Source organism: Gadus morhua, chromosome 11 (genome assembly GCF_902167405.1).
Source record: "Gadus morhua chromosome 11, gadMor3.0, whole genome shotgun sequence".
Classification (NCBI taxonomy): domain Eukaryota; kingdom Metazoa; phylum Chordata; class Actinopteri; order Gadiformes; family Gadidae; genus Gadus; species Gadus morhua.
In genome coordinates this window covers 20,345,292-20,364,939 of record NC_044058.1, presented here as the reverse complement: position 1 = coordinate 20,364,939, position 19,648 = coordinate 20,345,292, and the positions used below count along the sequence as shown (strand labels likewise).

The 19,648-nt window shown below is 45.4% G+C and overlaps 1 protein-coding gene across 2 annotated transcripts in view; it reads right to left on the bottom strand.

Moving 5' to 3' along the window:
• adcy2a (adenylate cyclase 2a) overlaps nt 1-17,863 on the bottom strand; it is a 60,033-nt gene extending 42,170 nt beyond the window's left edge. For both annotated transcript variants that reach the window (XR_003978574.1, XM_030370888.1), the window contains exons 1-2: nt 17,166-17,863; nt 11,957-12,154 (exon numbers count right to left, since the gene is read on the bottom strand). Coding sequence is in view for 1 of the 2 variants with exons in the window: in XM_030370888.1 (XP_030226748.1) it covers nt 11,957-12,154; nt 17,166-17,798 (831 nt within the window). In the remaining variant the exon portion in view is untranslated. The remainder of the gene's footprint in view (nt 1-11,956; nt 12,155-17,165) is intronic.
• Between the last annotated feature and the right edge of the window lie 1,785 nt (nt 17,864-19,648).

Below are 19,648 nucleotides of genomic sequence, written 5' to 3'. Positions count from 1 at the left end.
AGTGAGTGAGTGAGTGAGTGAGTGAGTGAGTGAGTGAGAGAGAGAGAGGCAGAGAGGCAGAGAGGCAGAGAGATGGATGTTGAGAATAGTTATATCACAGAATGATATGAATCAGGTGGAGGGCAGAGAAACGTGGGTAATTGATGCAACCATACTCTTAAAAAGGAAGCAAAATAGACAATTGGCATGGTTCTGTAGAGCTGTAAGAATTTTGGATAGACAATGATTAGATTCTTGATTTGTTTTGTATCTGCACAAAGTTAACACGATTTATTTAGGTAAGGAATCTTGAACCTTCAAAAACCTGATGTATCCATATCAGGCTCAAGAGTTCAGTGAGAACTGACATAAACACGTTTTACACATAATCCCTAAGCAGACTTCCTCACCCTAAAACTATTTAAAGGAAGAAGAAGGAAGGTCAAACGTGTCTCACAGGCTTAAACCATACAATGCTGGAGGAAGAGATTGAAAGATTCTCTATTGTTATATTATCCGAGACGCAGGAACGCACACACTCAGCCACTCACTGACCCACACACACACACTAACCCACACGCACGCACTAACCCACAAACACTCACTAACCCAAACACACACACTCCGGACAAAGATCTGAACTTAACTCCATGGCTTACATTTAAAGAGGGTCAAAGGACAGGAAAAATATCTCCCTCTCCCACTTAGGGTTTAAAGTACAAGAGAGAGAGAAGGAGGAAAAAGAAAGAGAACTGAAATATAGAGTGAATGAGATGAGAAGAAAAAACGTCAAATGACCTACTCTGGTAATGACTAGGGAATAATAACATGACATTTGCAGTCAATGGTAGTGAAATATACCGCAGATCAACCCTAACCTCTCACAAATGCCATGCTTAATGGAAGCTGCCATTAAGCATTGCATTTACATATAAAATCATCCATCACGTTCTGTAGACTTCGGTTTCGCATTCAAACATTGATAAGGACATTCAACTCCAACACTCCTCGGTTGCTCTTACGTGAGCCTAGGCTCGCAGCATTGGGCGGGAAACACGCTAGGCTGTATTATCAAATATTATTCGGCCTCCTCTAGTTGGCAGTTGGATGCTGTAACCATAACAACGGCCGCGGCTTTAAATAACTGCTGCGGAAGGCCTTGAACGCGAGTACATTTGGAGATGAAATTGTTGCTTCATGTTTGTTTGAGGCAAAGACGCAGTGTGTCTCGGCGAGGGGGGCACCTCGCAAAGTACCTTCAATAGGACAGCATAATTAAATTGCAGTGCAATGAGGTTTCCGAGAAGATAGTATAGAACCGAGTAAGGTAGAGTGCATGCAATTTCAAACAAAGTTGTTCCGAAGACATTGCTTTGTGATTCTAATTAGGTTAAGTCTACCTATTCCATCTCGTATGGACAATTAGCGTCTCAGTACAGCAATGGCCGGATATTTAATGTACCACCAGAATGCATTACATGACTAATAAGCCTTGTCCCTGAGCGGAGGAGCCATTGCGTCCAGGCCACGGGTGCCTGGTAATCCAGCAATTACAGAGCAGGCAGTCATAAACGTACAGCTAATTATCTGGCCCTGGTCCTAGCTGGGGCTGTGTGTGCAGTTACATGTGTGCATGTTTCAGTGTTTGTGCGACCGCTTCCATTCAGACATCGGTGTTCTCCGAGCCTGGCATCGCCAGACGAATCGCGAACTGCAATTAGTCTGGAAACTCTCTGTTCATTTCCGATTTCAAGACCAAAATGCCTCTTGGCGCAATTGGATAGGCCTACAGCCAATCACAGCAACGAAACGGGTGACCCATTCGTTGCTGTGATTGGCTGTAGGAGTATCCAATTGCGTAGCACCAGTTCTTGTTGAAAAAGCCTCGACGGCTCTCCTCTCCACTGCCATCGTATTGATCCCGCCTCATATTAGATAAACGGTTGTGATTGGTCAGATTATCTCATGCCAGGCATAAATCTTTTTGTAATGGAGGGGAGCCATGCCTTATCTGCAGAGCAAATGAAACATGAGCTCGCGAGAATGTGTTCTACTGTGTTCGTATCGAAATAAAACTAGCACCAGGCTGTTTGAGGTTGTGCCAAGAATGGGCAGAACTCTTATCAAGGTAGATGGGGACAACTTTAAAGATAAATGTTTATGCTGTTGCAGCGAAAAAAAAATGCTTGCTATAGACAGACAGTGTCTAAACATAACCAAAATCGAAGTTGTAAAGCCAGAAATCGTTACATCCTGAATCTTCACTCCCTGTCAATTGGATGAAGGAAATCGAATTCACTTCCCTAAGAACACAGGTTTGGCGGTTTAGTGTTAACTTACATCAATGTTCGAAAATACAAGACAGAAGACAGAGGGCTGTCAATGCAGTCAGATGTAATCAAATATGGTGACGTCGTTTGTTTATGCCTTCTTCTCTCCCCATCAATGTCCTGAAACTCTAAACCTCTAACTTAATAACGACAGTGTTTAAAGTCCTTAACCAAATCATGACATCATTGGTATTATGAACCCTGACCAAATCACGACATCTTTAACCAAATCACGGCATCAAACACGTTGAATAAATCCGAACATTGGTGTTCTAAATTTCAGACTACATCATGACCATCATGATCAATATTCATGAACTCAGGGACCCTGTCGTTTCTCCATGTGTGGTACACACATGGAGAATCGACAGGTTTCATGATTCTCAATGTTTCTATAGTTATAGCTCAGTCTATTCAGTAGACTTCCGTCCATTAAGGCAGTACAATCATCTCTAGCCCAGAGCAATGAATGAGTTGCATGATAATGGCCTGTGCATGAATTAAGTGTACAAGGTTTGAGATGGGCTGTGTGTGTGTGTGTGCGTGCGTGTGTGTGTGCGTTTGTGTCTGTGTGTGTGTGTTTGTGTGTGCGTGTCTGTGTGAGGGTGTGTGTGTGTGTGTGTGTGTGTGTGTGTGTGTGTGTGTGTGTGTGTGTGTGTGTGTGTGTGTGTGTGTGTGTGTGTTTGTCTATGATGAACTATAGTTAATATCTAACCATACAAGAGCTGGAACGGCTTTATACGATAGGATGGAAAGATATAGAAATCCAGACAGGTCAACAATAGATGCAGTGGATTAATTATGTTCAATAGCACTAAACAGCTTGGAGATTGCCTCTCTGTCCCAATATGCTACAAATATATATAGCGTTTGCAGAAACCATAGTCAATACCATTAGGGCTGGTACATTAGAAGGCAACATTGAATGTTTTAGTGGCTATGCTCTGCCATATTGAGAGGACTCAACTAGGAATGAAGACCCTAGATTTTAGTAGTACTGTAAAATCTAAAATCAAGGGTAGATATACCATAACTTCGGCGAATGTTTTGCCACATCTTACATGAGAAACACTGTGGCAGTTTCAAACACAACAATCTCACTCCTTAATGAACAATCAGTTCACGATTAATTACCAAAAGAAAAAAGCATTACTCCATAATAACTAACATTCCACTGATCCTATGCTTCCAAAAGGTCGTTGTCATTGCGATGTGATTACGATTATTTATAAACCCTGAACATATATTCAATATTTATCCTTCCAAATAGCTCTTATGAGGGCAGCAGCATCGCTCTAAAGTGATTGTTTGATTATCTCTGAAAGAGTGAAAACCTTAGCAACCATGACAAAAAAAACAGCATTTCTTCATCTTCTTCCTATTAATAAATGTATTCTTCCACAACCGCCAGATATTATATTGGACATCCATGGTTGACCGGCAGTCCCTGCTCCCTGGGAGGTCTCCACACGACACACAGACTAAAGGGCCACCGCCAAGGCTGTCTGCCTCTTCGTGAAAAGAGCTGGGAAGAGAGCACTCAGCGATGACCGAGAGAGGAAGAGGAAGACCGACAGACATGAGTGAGCGAGTGAGAGAGCGAGCGAGCGAGTGAGTGAGTGAGTGAGTGAGCGGGTGAGTGAGTTTCTGAGGTGGGGGATTGAGAGAGAGAGAGAGAGAGAGAGAGAGAGAGAGAGAGAGAGAGAGAGAGAGAGAGAGAGAGAGAGAGAGAGAGAGAGAGAGAGAGAGATGGACATGAGTGAGTGAGTGATCGAGTGAGGGGTCGAGTGAGTGAGTGAGGGAGTGAGTGGGTTGATTAGAGAGAGAAAAAAAGACAGAAAGACATGAGTGAGAGAGCGAGTAGGTGAGCGAGTGAGTGAGTGGGTGAGTGAGAGAGAGAAAAAAGACAGACAAACCCGAGTGAGTGAGAGAGTCAGTGAGTGAGCGAGTGAGCGAGCAAGTGTGTGAGTGAGTGGGTGAGTCAGAGAGAGAGAAAGACAGAGACAGAGAGGCAGGCAGAAGGCCAGGTCTAGACAAAGCTCTGCGAGGGGCAGAAGCTGGCCCGGAAAGATAAGCCCCCACCGTCTGCTGACAGTAGGGGCTTTGTGGGCCAGGGATCAGCATCCAATTGATTCGACGGCTGAAATGGAAAGTAGACACACTTTACCCACTCTGGCTGTGCCAAGATTGACGCAGTCGAGAGCCATGCATTTGAGACAAATATCCCACGGCAGCTGAGAATCTGGATGTGTGTGTATGAGTAATAATTATCAGTGCTATAATTTCAGATTTGTTTGGGGAAAACACTATATGAATATATTCTGCCACAGTAATATGGGGAGTCGTTCTAAATGAGGTCAGGTCTGTTTAAGAAGGGGATGAGAGAACAGGTTCAGGTGGAGTAGGGTAGGGGAGAAGAGGCGATTGGTTCCTGGGTGACAAAGTGGAGTAAATAGTCAGCTTTGATTCATAGCCGTTGATAGGAATCAGTTTTGAGTTGATTAACTAATTACAGTCGGATCAAAAGTCGGATCAAATCATCCTGCTATTTTTCTGTTTGGAATCTGCTTTATTCTGTTATGTGTATATTTGGAATCTCTTAACGTTATTGACCAGAACGTGAAAGGATTAAGAGATTTTTCAAAGGAAGAGGATTTTAGGTCGAAAATACATTTCAGTAGACTACTCAGGGACTAAACAATCTGAAAGAGAGATAAAGAATGACGAATTAAAGAATTTATTAATGGCTATGTTATTTTTATATCATTGTTATTTTATGGTTGCAAGCATGAAATCAGAAGTTGCTTCGGGGATAACCTTTAATATATATTTTATTGGGTTGACAATCTCCATGCTTCACTCTCATCATTTTCTCCTTCACTATGCGTCAACTGAAATATGGTAAAGTGTGATTGTTAAATGCACTCTGACAGAGACCTCCATTGCACTTCAGTTCAGTCAATTGGCAATTACTTTTTTTCTCCCCCCACAAGGCAATGTTTTGAAGTCCTAATAACGGTTCACTTAAGATAGTTCTCCAAGAACTGAGGGAGATTAAATTGTTTGGGTTTTTCCTCACTCAACAGTAGTGTGATTCAGAGATCCCACAGTGAGAAGCTGTGATGAAAGCCAACACAGCATGCTCTCAGATCTCAATATATGCATAGTAGTCCCAATAAGGACAACGGGAGCCAGCAGTGCCTTAATTAGTTAAGCACTTACTACCATTACTAAATGAGGTGCCTCACTCTGGTGTTTGTACAGAATGTGGTGGAATAGGACTATTGACAGGCAAAACACACACACACACACACACACACACACACACACACACACACACACACACACACACACACACACACACACACACACATAGATACACATGGACAAACACACACACACACACACACACACACACACACACACACACACACACACACACACACACACACACACACACACACACACACACACACACACACACACACACACACACACACACACACACAAATAAACCTACACAGACCATAGTTTAAATTGGCAAAAGACCGTCTTGAGGGTTGTGCTGCCTGTTCAAACAGCAAATATGAATTAAATATCTTATTTGATATGCAATTTATATGCTGTCAAATATTTTGAGAGGCTGTTATTTTATTTCTAGGATTCTCAACCACTGGTCGGACCAAACCAAATGTTTGAGTATTTATATGCAATGCTAGTCATCATTAAAATAATACAACAAAGTCATCTGAGGATTTGTGATTATACATCAAGACATTTCTTAAATGTTTGTGTGGATCTTACTTGCTAATCTGTTTTGGTTTTAAAGAAATCATCAGAACATCAGCATAATACATATTAACATAATTGCTCTCTCTGGGAGAAAGGGAACATTAACATTGTCGTATCTGCTACAAAATACCTTCATATCTCTAGAAATCATGATGATCCCTTGAAGAATGATGTGGTTCAAATCCTGTTGGTCAGTGTTGTGATAATGGTCGACTGACTGGTCCGATGAGCTATCACAATCTGTGTACTAACCAAATACATGTATACTAGTTATCATACGGTCTTTGATGCCAACATACTACCTGTACACTAACCTATTCACTGTATACTAGGTAAACATATCATATACAGTAGTATATGAAACCATCATACTATCTGTACATTAACCCACTACCGGTAAATGAGGTATCATAGACTAGGATACCAATTTACCATCTTTGCACTACCCAACTCCCATAATGAATTGCACAACCTCGCCGCCGGATTATCAACGGGAATCGTATACTGCTACTTCAAAGGACCGGCTTTTGTCCAACCTTAAAAAAAAAAAAAGATTAACATTTAACACTCTAGGAGAGGTTGTTAACTTACTGGAAGACTGCTGTTTCTGAGATTTGCTGAACTTTATCTGTACACAAACCAAATTGGTTAAACTTTTGAAACAAAAGTGATGTCGTCTGCGAAATAATAGACGTAGGGCTGGTTTAATTATTCAACACTGTATTTGTACTTCCAACTTCATTGAAAGCACAGAGAACACTGTTAGCTAAGCAACTTCACTGTGCAAACCGATTCCACAGCTCTCTGACATGCAAAGCTTCTTCAAAAGGAGATAATAAATAAAAGAGGATGTTCATTGTGAATAACTACCAGACATGGCCACACCTTTCAAGTGTTGTACTCCCTTCAATACTGCCTCCCAACAGCAAATCAATGAAGCCACCAATTAGCTTGGACTTTTTCATCTGGAGCCATCGTCTACTTTAGCAACTGAACACCAAGTCCCTCACAAACACATGCTGCCCGATCAACAGAAAGCCAACTGCTTTTTTGAACTGCGACGCGATGGCATTCGACACAACAAAGTCTTCAGGACTTTGTTTTAGAGAGAGAGAGAGAGGGAGAGGGAGAGGGAGAGGGAGAGAGAGAGAGAGAGAGAGAGAGAGAGAGAGAGAGAGAGAGAGAGAGAGAGAGAGAGAGAGAGGGGGAGAGAGAGAGAGAGAGAGAGAGAGAGGATGAAACGATGAAAAACGGAAAACAAAATACTACGTTTCATTCAACATCCAAAATAGGATGAAGAAAAAATGCTTTGTGTGATTTCTTAAGATATTAATTTGAGATATGCCGTGTTTGAAGTTCAGGATTTGTTCAAAATAATATTATTAATATCATAATAATATTCAAAACAATAACCACCATAGTTGTTCAAAAATAATATATAACACAGTATGATATAATTATATGTTTTTGACCCTTTGTTTAAGCGGTCGGTGAAGCGAAACTGGTAAACAGGGCGAGAGAGAGAGAGAGAGAGAGAGAGAGAGAGAGAGAGAGGAACTGAGCTCTGGTCTCTATGTGGTCAGCGCCACGGCGAGTTGAGCTCCCAACCGTCCTATTTAGCGGTTTGTTTACCTCATGGATCACACCATTAGGCCTGGTCTTATAACGCGGTCATTTCTTGCCATCAAGGGAGCATTTAACAGGGAGCGAGGAGAGCTCCCTCGATTCTGTGGGTTTGCTAAGTGGTCGGGGAACAAAGAGCAAACACAGGAGGATGTGCAAAAGGATGGCGAAGGATGCGATGACTGAGGGAGGGCCACCGAGGAGAGGACAATGGGAGGAAGACGTTGAAAGAGCAGAGGCATTGAATGAGCAGTCAATGATCTGTAAATGAGATGTTTGGTTGAGAGTGCTAATTATTTTAGGGTGATTTGTTTCTAAAAGCCCTGGCCATGTATATTTTCCAGATATTAGAGAGGATAACAAGTAATATACTCTTTTGAATACACTTAATTAGTCTCATTGAAGATCTTCGCCCAGTTTTTTCCTTATTGTATAAAGTTGTCCACTGTTTCATTCCTACCAATGCAATAGGGTCAAAATGCTCCCACGACAATCTTAACACAAACACTGTGTGTTTGTGATATAACAACACAATCTTACTGCCATCCTTTCCTACTACCGGATTAACTTGAACTTTATCAACTAAACTTTATCTATATTTAGACCCACTAAAGTTGTTGCCTAGTGGACTTGGTGTCCCCCCCCCACCACCCCCACAGTTCCAAAGCACCCTGAAGACCACTGTGGCTAAAAGCATGCTGCTTCTCCTCCAAACCTTCCCTTTCAACTCTGTTACTAACAAAGTCCTTTATACATTATTCATAGATTGTTACCACAGAGAGCTATGAAGGTGGCTGGTGTCCGTGAACGTGTGTGTGCATGTATGTTTTGTGTATGTGTATGTGTGTTTGTGTGTGTGTGTGTGTGTGTGTGTGTGTGTGTGTGTGTGTGTGTGTGTGTGTGTGTGTGTGTGTGTATGTGTATGTGTGTGTGTGTCTGTGTGTGTGTGTGTGTGTTTTTGCGTGCATGTGTGAACATTTACATTGGAGGTCAGAGTGGTGTAACTATGACCATCATCAGTTTCTCTATTCATTTTGTGAGTTCTTCAAGCATCGTATTTCCCATTCAAGTCAATAAGATGACTTTTCATAGGAGAGCAAGCCTCACAATGGCTAATGGACCATGGAGCATAAGCCGTCCCCCCCCACCTCCCTACTCAAATACTTATATATATTTGGTGACGCATACACAAGCCACCTTCATAGCTCTCCTCCCCCCTATACATTTATACACACACACAACACACACACATCCTTTTTTTGGGTCGATATCCCTCCTTTCTCTGGGTGAACATGAATGCTGATGAAAAAAGGTGTCTGGTTCTTTAAAGCCATGGCGCATGAGCTTGTTGTTTCATAGAAAGGTGAAAGAAGTCGCTGAATGGAACGGAGGCTGATTCACTGTCTCCTTTGATAGCACTTTGTGAGAGTGTTCGTCGGTCCTTATAGCTTTAACTAATCTCTGAACAGAAAAAAGCCTTCCATCTGAGAATGACTCTGTCTTTTCATCTGGACATCTTAATCAGAAAACGTAATATATAAGAAAAAAAGGGTGTCATTATCAAATGACACACTCAGGATGGCATTGTTTGCATCCAGACCTTTCATTAACCCCTGCTTGTCAGGTTTGTAATTACAACCTCTGGTACAAACTGTTTTATGTAAGCAATATTTCCTTGGTATCTCTAGGCACTGTTTGATTGCAAATGGCACGCAGCAGACATTGAGCACACACAGACACACACAAAGATATACAGGGAAACAAACAGAATTGTTGTAGCAAGAAGTCCATGATAATGACTAAGAGCCAGTAATAGAGTTGGCGGTCTGCAGAGATTTTCGTGGAAAAGTCAAGGGTTCCCATTACACCAGTGAGAAAACTCTCGTTGGCGTATAACAGTTGTTGTTATTTTTCGGTTGAATTGATTAATCATTGAGTCTAACAACAAAGTGGTGGGCTAAATTTGCGTGCTTTGTCTGACAAGCAGCCAAGAAAGACAAAAGTAGAATTTTGTATTTGGAGGAAGAGCAAACCCTATATTTGCATACGTTCGGCAGAACATGACATGAAAAAGTTTACACAATGCTCAAAATGATAGCCAAGTCAATTTTAAATTATGGACGAAAAGTGCCATTAAATACCGCCTACTATGGGACACATTTGTATTCACATTTACATTTTAGGCCATTAGGCAGACGCTTTTAACCAAAGCGACTTACAACGATTCATGCACACATTCACGGTGATGTGAACCATGCAAGGCGACAGCCAGCTCGCCAGGAGCTGTTAGGGTGAGGTGTCTTGCTCAAGGACCCCTCGACAAACACCTAGGAGGAGCCGGGGGTCGAACTACAAACCTTACGGTTACAAGTCAACCCTGCTCTAGTTTGTGAGCTTAGCTGACCCAATTTTTTGCAGGACGTAAAGGATGTGGCCGGTATGCTGAGACCCCAGGTTAATGTTTGCATTGTCTGTATGTTAATCAACCGTGATTAACTTGCCCTCTCTGGCGGTGTACATACATTCCAAAATTGGGCAGTTTGGGAGCCATTGACAACCAATCTATTCCAAATGAGTGTTTAGCAGCTCCGATAACTGTAACTTTGTTCTGTCCGACACTAGTTATCGCATAGGAACTGCCCTGGCTAGGTAGTTATCTGCCATAGCGTCCACAATCCTAGCAAATCATTTAAACTGGTTTGCAGTAGTTTCAGCACATCTTCCCACCTATGTAAAGACCTCACCCATGGGCCATGATGGCAGTGTTAACAAACCTTACCATCTCATAATATGGGGGTCAAACCACAGAAGATCTGTCCAAGTACAAAAAAATAATTGTTCATGCCCAATGACGTTTTAAACCATCTGAATCGGAATCTTGTACGCCACCTAATAATACTGATAATAATGCATTGAATTTATATAGCGCTTTTCTAGACACTCAAAGACACTTAAAAGCCTAACCTTTCTCAGACACACACTTATGTTGTTGTGTGTGTGAATGTAGGTTCACACAGATAAATGACGAGCACCTCGCATCAATTAAGCTGACGGCTACAGATCCTGGAACGTGATTTCACCGTGTCAAAAAGCATTGCTCAATCAACGATTGAGCAGCTGTGATGGTCCTGCACACGCAAGATGCGTCCCACCACCCGATGTAAGATGAAGTAATAGTAAGTGTGATCCATCAAAACCTCGTAAGGGAGCCCAAATTAGAATGTAGGCCACGAATGAGGCGAGATGAAATAAAGACAGTATCCACCAGAGAGATATTTTCTTCCTCTTTTCTAGGCCGCCTGCATCCCCCCTTCCAGCTTCTTCATATTAATCGGTGTTCATTAGGAACGGGCTTCTGCGTCGTGGCCGAGGCTGTCTATGGTGAAGTGTTAATATTCACACCCAGAGCGGTGGAAGGCAGCCGAGCCCTCTCACTATGAATAGGCTGAGTCGGCTCAAGAGGACTAAGGAGGGCTCAAGAGGACTCAGGAAGGCCTGAGCCACGTACAGGCTCACTTCAGAACCAAGACTCCTGGCCCTGAGCTTGATCCACATGCCTGCTGTCTTGCTGTTCATTCTTCTATTTCTTTCTGTATTGTTTCTTTCTCTTCATCTATGTCTATCTTTTTCTAGACTGACAGTGCTGTTATTTGGTGATTTTGATGACGAGAATGAATCTGCCCAGTTTCTCTCTATTGATAGGAGGTAAACACATGTGAACGCAGCGGGAACTTCGTTGTAATCCTAGCAGGGGGTATCAATATGGGCCCATTCTAGGGTCAACTTAATCCTTGTTATCCTTGATGTGATCCTCCACCAGCCCCCCCCCCCCCCCCCCCCCCCCCCCCCCCCAAGACCTCCGCTAGTTAATACAGCGAAAGGCCAAGATATTAACCACACAGCTCACACCAGCAAGCGGATCAATTGCCATGGATTTTAAGCTTATCCCTCCATGTTTATTTGGTTAATTAACTCCTGCGCCGCGTTCGAGTGGTCAAACATAAAGTCCAGGCTAAAGGTCGTCTCGAATGATTCGCCCTAACAACGACAGTCTTTCTCTCCTTTTCCCTTGCACGTTCTTCCGGCACATTCGTCCTTCTGAGCATTCGATGAGCCGTAACAAGCCGGAGTGTCTCGAAGCGAATGGCGAACAGTATGACCCCGACACAGCACGACGGGTTCAGGGAAAAAAAAGAGACGAGACGCGAGAATCCACGGCGAGAACCGCTCACCTGATCCCAGGGACAGATGATCCCGCCGAAGAACATGAAGAGGTAACCCATGACGACCAGGCAGGCCCAGATCACCAGGGAGAAGACACGAAGGAGCTTCTTGAAGATGGACTCCACGCAGACCAGAACGAACACGGCCAGGAAGATGGCCATCGCCGTGGGAACCGTGATGACAAAGGCCACGTGGTCCTCGATGTTCTGGAGTGGACGAAAATAGGGAGAGTTAAATAACGACTCACAAGTCACAGTTCAGCAACGAGATAGAAAAGACGTCGAGAGAGTTTGAGCTGGCGTGGGCCACAACGAGGGCAACAATTCATCAAATGATGGAAGGAAACTGTTTGTGTGTGTGTTAATGTGTGTGGTGTATGTTTTTGTGTGCGTGTGTGTGTGTGTCTGTTTTTGCTGTGTGTGTGTGGTGTGTTTGGTGTTTGTGTGTGTGTATGTGTCTGTGGTTAGTTTGGTGTCTGTGTGTGTGTGTGTGTGTGTATGTGCATGCGTGCGTGTGTGTGTGTGTGTGTCTGTCTGTCTGTCTGTCTGTCTGTCTGTGTGTGTGTGTGTGTGTGTGTGTGTGTGTGTGTGTGTGTGTGTGTGTGTGTGTGTGTGTGTGTGTGAAACAGAGCTAAATAAAGAACAGCCATGCTAGGCGAAGACGGAGAGCAGACTCATCTCAAGGGGAAGAGGGAACAGATGGAGACATTACAAGACTTAGAAAACTAGAATCTTCCTCAACAAGTAAACAAGTGAGACTGCTGCGCCGTCTTTGTTTTACCAAATAGATTCCAATTGGTTCAGCCCTTCTTTTTGTCGTTGTTATGCGTCACGATTCGGCAGAATCGATCAAACGCTGTTAAAGATTGGACGTGGAATAGAAGGAAACCGACAAACAAATCACACAGACTGTCCTTAGGTGTCTATGTGCAATATGCTTATTATGTGTTCATAAATATGAAGTGGAGCAATAGGCCTTTTTTCACCTCGGATATGTTTTTAATGCAGCGTATTCTATTGTAAATTGTGCTTTGTATTCAATTCAAAAGCAGTGATGTAGAGATTCAGTGCATGTATGTACATATAGATAGGACGATAAATGTAATGAAAATGAATAAAACGAAAATAGGAAAAATCAGCTCTCAGCGCAAAGCTTCCCCTCTCCCCACACTGCCCCCCCCCTCCTCACCCAAGTCTATTCTTCTCTTATGATGCATCACATGACCTACCCTGCAGCCCCACTGTCAATCAATCCACATACACACACACACACCCCCGCACGCACGCACCCAGACACACACACACACACACACACACACACACACACAGTGTATTCTCTGACTGTGAGAGCCCCTTCCTGTCCTTGCTGTCAGACAACGTTTTTGTTTCAGCGTCACTTTCTGTGCTCCAGCCGTTGCGGCCCGTTGCCCTGTCCGCCCGTCTGTCCGTCCGTCTGTCTGTTAGTCCGCTTCCCTGAGCAGAGGCTGCTGCTCTAGCCGGAAACACATTAGGACACCATGTGGGTTGGAGCGTGGACGTGGAGGAGCCACAGTGATCCCAGGAAGCCCACGCAGAACAACAAACACAGGGCAAGGGTGAGTGGATTCAAACCCAACGCAAGCAGGGGCACAGATGAGGCCTCCCCAAAAAAGACTTGTTATTCGAGTGACCCTTCGACCCTGTGCCTTCAAACACTGCTCACTTGAACCGAGTTCACCACAAAGTGCCCGTTTTCCTCCGCGGTCCGTCGGCCTCAAGGAGAGAAGCTTTTTAACAGCAAAGGAAGGAACTTGATGAGGGAGACGTCTTCAAAGCACTCAGGGGGGCATACCCTAAAAGACCCGGGTCGCACCAGCACCAAAATCAGACTCCCATCTATTATGGATTTACAGCCCACCCCACCCCTCCCACCCCCCACCCTTAGGCCTGCCTTCCCCAGCCATCAAGCCACTAAGATTGAGAGTTTGAATAAAACATTGGGCTGGGTTGCTCCAAGGTGGAGGTAGGCACAGTGAAATGTGTGTGTTTGCCACATCATCGTTGCAGTGTGTTACACAACAGAGGTTATGAAAATAGACTTTGATGACACACACACACCCACACACACACACACACAAACAGACACCCACACACACACATTTATTATATATAAACATATTTTTTGCTTCATCATGTTTTCAACTCAGTGATTCGTGATCTCTGTCTGCAGCGTTTCTTTGCCGCTTTCTTTTTGCGCCAAATAAATGAATGAAACAGGACCTCTCCCCCCCAACACGTCTCTTTTAGCTTAACCTTTACGGTTATTAGTTTAGTGGCACCAAGAAGCAAACAGACATTCATTAGAGCTTCACCCCAGGGCTACACTCGAGGAGTCTCTCTCCCTCTCCTTTTTCTGAAGACGGCATTAATCAATATCGATACGGCGGTCCATCCACCCGTCAGTCTGTTCATCCAGTCATAACCCCTCTGCCTAGGGATGAATCATTCCCCCCTTTCTCTTTTCAAATTTCCTTCACCCCATCACCCTCTCCACCCACTGCAACCAATCCAACCCATCCCTTCCCTCTGTCGTGCGCAGATTGTTGCTTGCTCTCTCTGCACAGGCACATGCATACGCACGCACGCACACGCACGCACACACGCGAGCACACACGCACACATGCGATCTATGTGGTGGGACAGGGCTGGTTGGATGGCGAGGAGCACTGTGTCTTGCCCAGAGCGGATCTCTGAAACAAGCCAGGATTTAGGTCAACAAGCCAGCGGGATGGGGCAAGAGAGGAGCACACACACTCAACACACACACACACACACACACACACACACACACACACACACACACACACACACACACACACAGACACACACACATGGAGCGTGCAAGAGGGAGAGGGAGTGAGAGAGTGAGGGGGAGAGGAATGAGGTGCGAAAGAGGAGGGGGCCAAGGGAGAACGGATAGAAAGAAAGAGAGAGGGAGCATGAGAGAAACAGAGACAACGATGGAGAGAGAGAGAGAGAGATATAAAGAGAGAGAGAGAGAGAGAGAGAGAGAGAGAGAGAGAGAGAGAGAGAGAGAGAGAGAGAGAGAGAGAGAGAGAGAGAGAGAGAGAGAGAGAGAGAGATAGTAAGAGAGAGGGATAGGGATGGCGTGACAGAAGGGGAAAAGTCACTGACAATTAAATGCAGCCAGTCACTATGAACCATAGCCACCCTCCATGGGGATAAAAAGGGCAGCGAATGCTCACATTTACTGCATTTATTCTTCAATTGTTTAAATGAATGCAAGAAAGAGAGAGAAAGCGAGAGCGAGAGTGGTTGTGTGTGTGTGTGTGTGTGTGTGTGTGTGTGTGTGTGTGTGTGTGTGTGTGTGTGTGTGTGTGTGTGTGTGTGTGTGTGTGTTTGTGTGTGCGTGTGTGAATGAGAGGGAGAGGTTAGAAAATTGGAGGGATGTTTTTCACCACTTCAAAGCTGTCAATGGATAACCCACACCAACCAACACACTTTATAGACTACTGGTTGCTTGGTGATTTCCACAGGGTAGGAATGGTAGGATGGGGGATTAACCATAAATGTGCTATTTCAAACAAAAACTCCTAACCATAATCAAACATAACCCGGATGAATCCGATCAATTCCAGTTAAAAAACAATCTACAGGATAGGAACAATCTCAAATGTTCCCCTCTGTGGAAAAAAGGACTAAACTATTAGGAAAACACAGTTTAGATTTTGTGTACTTTCTACACCCTAATTTTGTCATTGCCATAAACAATACTATTTTCCCTTTACGCAAATGTTGTTGTCGGCTTCACGCAGTTCAGAGTCCGAAACCCTTCAGGGGTTCATTGAATCTCAACCACATTTCAATGCCTCTATTTATTTTCCCATGATTCCTCTGTATCATCTCGATGTTTTCAACCACAACTCCTCAGCCCAGTGCAGGAGCTCAGCCCCTCTCCATGAGGGGTCGCTGTTCCACCACGATGGGCTGTAACACTTTTGGACCGTGTCCTGCCTCACCCCTTCTGGGTTCATAGTGTCATGTCTCCTGATCCCAGCGGACGAGGATTGCCCAATTGTTTCCAGTTTTTAAGTCACACATTTTTTTACGGCACACATCGGCTAGGATAATCCCCGCAAGGCAGTGAGCAGAATCCAACATCATCCGCTCCAGCGCTCCTCTCCTCCCACTCCCCTCTCTCTCTCTCTCTCTCTCTCTCTCTCTCTCTCTCTCTCTCTCTCTCTCTCTCTATCCTGAATTCAACGGCTCAGTCTTGTAGCCTCTCTTCGTTAACCTGGCGGTGGTGCGGCATAAAATGCCAATTTGTCAAGTTTGACAAGTCAAATTAGGATTGAGCATCACATTTGCGTGTGTGAGTGTGTGCGTGTGTGTGTATGTGTGTGTGTGTGTGTGTGTGTGTGTTCTGATATTCAGATATCTGACAGAGAAGGGAGCGCTGAGGTTCTATTCTCATCACCCGTGCTATTTATGTACACTCACAGAGAAACAGAAAACACATAGCACAGTCTGTGTCGGTGTACATGCGCATGAATGACTTTATTTGATTTGAAGCTCCTTTCTCGCACTGTGCTCTTGTGCGAGTGCCTAGGTTTACGTGCAAATAACAACTCACAATTATACACTCGGTGCCTGTATATGTGTCTGCGCATGTCGCACGTGTGCAGTCCTTTTCCCTGATATGCACAGTTATTCTTGAAATAAGAACAGGGAAGGCACGCACATGTACAATTTGATGGGGAATCGTCGAGCTACAGCACCGGCAGCACCATGCAACACAGGCTTGTTACCGTAACTTAAAGTCTACTTGCATCGCTTCACTTGGCTTGTTTGCGCGCCTGTTTATTTGTGTGTGTGTGTGTGTGCATGTGTCCGTCTATTTTTATGTGTGTGTCTGTGTGTGCTTCAGTATATTTGTGTGTGTACGTGTGTGTGCATGTGTCAGTACATTTGTGTGTTTGAAGGTGTGTGTGCGTGTCTGTTCGTGTGTCAGTACATTTGTGTGTGTGAATCTGTGCAGGTCTGTGCGTCTGTGAGTGCGTCACCATAGTTGCGTGTGCCTGTGTCAGTACATTTGTGTGCGTGTTGTGTATGTGTGCGTGTCTATGCGTGCATCCGTTACATTGTGTGTGTGTGTGAACGCGTGTGTGCGTGCGCGCCACCACAGCAGCGTGTGTGCGCGTGTTAGCCGTGCGCTCACCAGTCCTGAAGCGAAGAACACCACCAGGAGAGCCAGGCAGGCTCCCATCACGATGAGCAGCAGGAACACGATGAGAGGGTGCTGCTGGCTCATACAGTAGTAGGACTCGTACAGCCAGTCCGGGGACCTGATCCGTCTCCTCTCCCGACCCGATCCCCCTCTCCCACCTCCTCCACCTCCTCCTCCTCCAGCACCTCCTCCTGGCTCTCCCGCGGCCCCGGACTCCCCCGCCCGCTCCAGGAGGTACTTCTTCCTCCTCATCGCCTGCTGCCACATGGAGCCCGGAGCCGACAGCGACGCAGCGGACGAGGACTGGGGGAAGTCAGAGGTAGGGGAGGAGGAGCAGGACGGGTCGCTCTTGTTGCCCCCGACGATGACGGCGGCGGCGGCGGTCCGGGTGCGGGCGGCGGCGGAGGCGGCGCCCGCGCCGGGCTCCGCAGGGTCGGGAGAGTCCGAGGCGGGTCCGAGGTCCTCCCGCTCAAAGTCCCTCAGGCGGAGGCAGGGGGAAGGGGAGACGGCCGAGGCGGACGCTGAGGTGGAGGCTGAGGTGGAGCCAGAGGTCGAGGCGGGGGCAGGGGGAGCGCGCGCCGGCCGCAGAGGTGGCAAGAACGCACCGAGGGTAGAGCGCAGCATCCCTCCCGCTCGCCTCCTGCCAGCATGGTGTTGGACTGGGAGAAGGAAGCCGCGCGCCGAGACAGAGAGCCGCTCGGCAGAGGGGAGAGGGAGGGAGCGAGGGAGCCCGGGAGAGAGAGAGAGAGAGAGAGAGAGAGAGAGAGAGAGAGAGAGAGAGAGAGAGAGGGAGGAGGAGAGAGAGAGGGGAGAGGGAGGGAGCGAGGGAGCCCGGGAGAGAGAGAGAGGGGAGAGAGAGAGGGGAGAGGGAGGGAGCGAGAGAGAGGGAGAGAGAGAGGGGAGAGGGAGGGAGAGAGAGAGAGACATAGAGAGAGAGAGAGAGAGAGAGAGAGAGAGAGAGAGAGAGAGAGAGAGAGAGAGAGAGAGATGAGGAGAGAGAGAGGGGAGAGGGAGGGAGTGTGAGAGAGTGGAGTAGGAAGAGGGAGGGAATGAGAGAGCGAGCAAGAGGGAGAGAGAGTGGGAGGGAGAGAGCGAGCGTGGAGTAGAGGGAGGATGAAGGAAAGTGGGAGGGGAGCGGAATGAAAGAAGAAGGAGAGGGGAAGGAAGGAGAGCTGGGGGAAGGAGGGGTGGGGGAGGGAGAGGGTGGGGAGGGAAGGAGAAAGCAGCAAACGCAGCACACAGCGGCAGCAGTAAGAGATGTCATCAAGTGAATGGGAGCAAGACAAAAGCTAGAGAGAAATACTGTGAAGGTAGGAACAATGGAGATTGGAGAGGGAGACAGAGACACAGAGAGATAAAGTCAGACAGATACAGAGGGAGAGAGACAGATGGAGAGAGACAGACAGAAAGAAAGATACTGAGATACAGAAAGAGAGAGGGAGAGAGAGACAGGCAGAGTGGGGGAGAGAGACAGACAGAGAGAGAGAGAGAGAGATAAAGAGAGTCCAAGAGAGAGAGAGAGATTATGAAACAAATTCTCATGTGTGGTGTAAAGAATGATAATATCATACTTTATAATCCAATATTTGAGGTCTGGATTAGTGCTGCTTAGCCATCACCACAATATTTACAGTGGAGATTACACCCAGCCGCCCACAAACAAACCCAATACAAAAATAAAAACCTTTCCGTCATCAGCGGATGGCAATTCGCCTAAATGCCAAGTTTGTTGAAACAGCTTCCACTAGTCAAAGGTGAACTGTAGGCAATATTTGACAGCTGCTGATGTGTTGGAAAACTACTGCCCATTCGTTTATGCTGTTTGGAAATCAGCCTCTTGCGGGGAATGAGAAAATGAGGCATCCTTTTATGTAAAAGTATAAGGGACCTTAAAACCCCTCTGATGGAAGCTGGTTGGAATGCTGCACCAGCACTTACACGCAATGCATTACATTTTTTACCAAGACTTGTTCCACTTTTTCCTTGTTTTACCTAGAGTTATAGAAATAGGGTGTTTGGATGAGGGTTATTGCTCGCCAGTACAGGTAGTTGGTGCAGTTCATCCATCAATCATTGACTAGGAATATTGTTATTAATGTTATAGATCCAATAAATGCTTGACTCAGACTGTATTTTGTGCTTCAATAAAAATCAAATAAATATATAGTTGGTTCATTAAGATACAATTATAAATTTTGATATACATTGATAGCTACTGAATGATTGCAATAACATTATGTATTTAAGACAAGATTGCATACCCCTCAACACAGTTTGTGAGTTGTCTGAACAAGACAACCTCATGAAAAGGGGAAATAAACGTTGCATTAAGTCACGGCAATCCCACACACACACACACACACACACACACACACACACACACACACACAAACACACACACACACACACACACACACACACACACACACACACACACACACACACACACACACACACACACACACACACACACA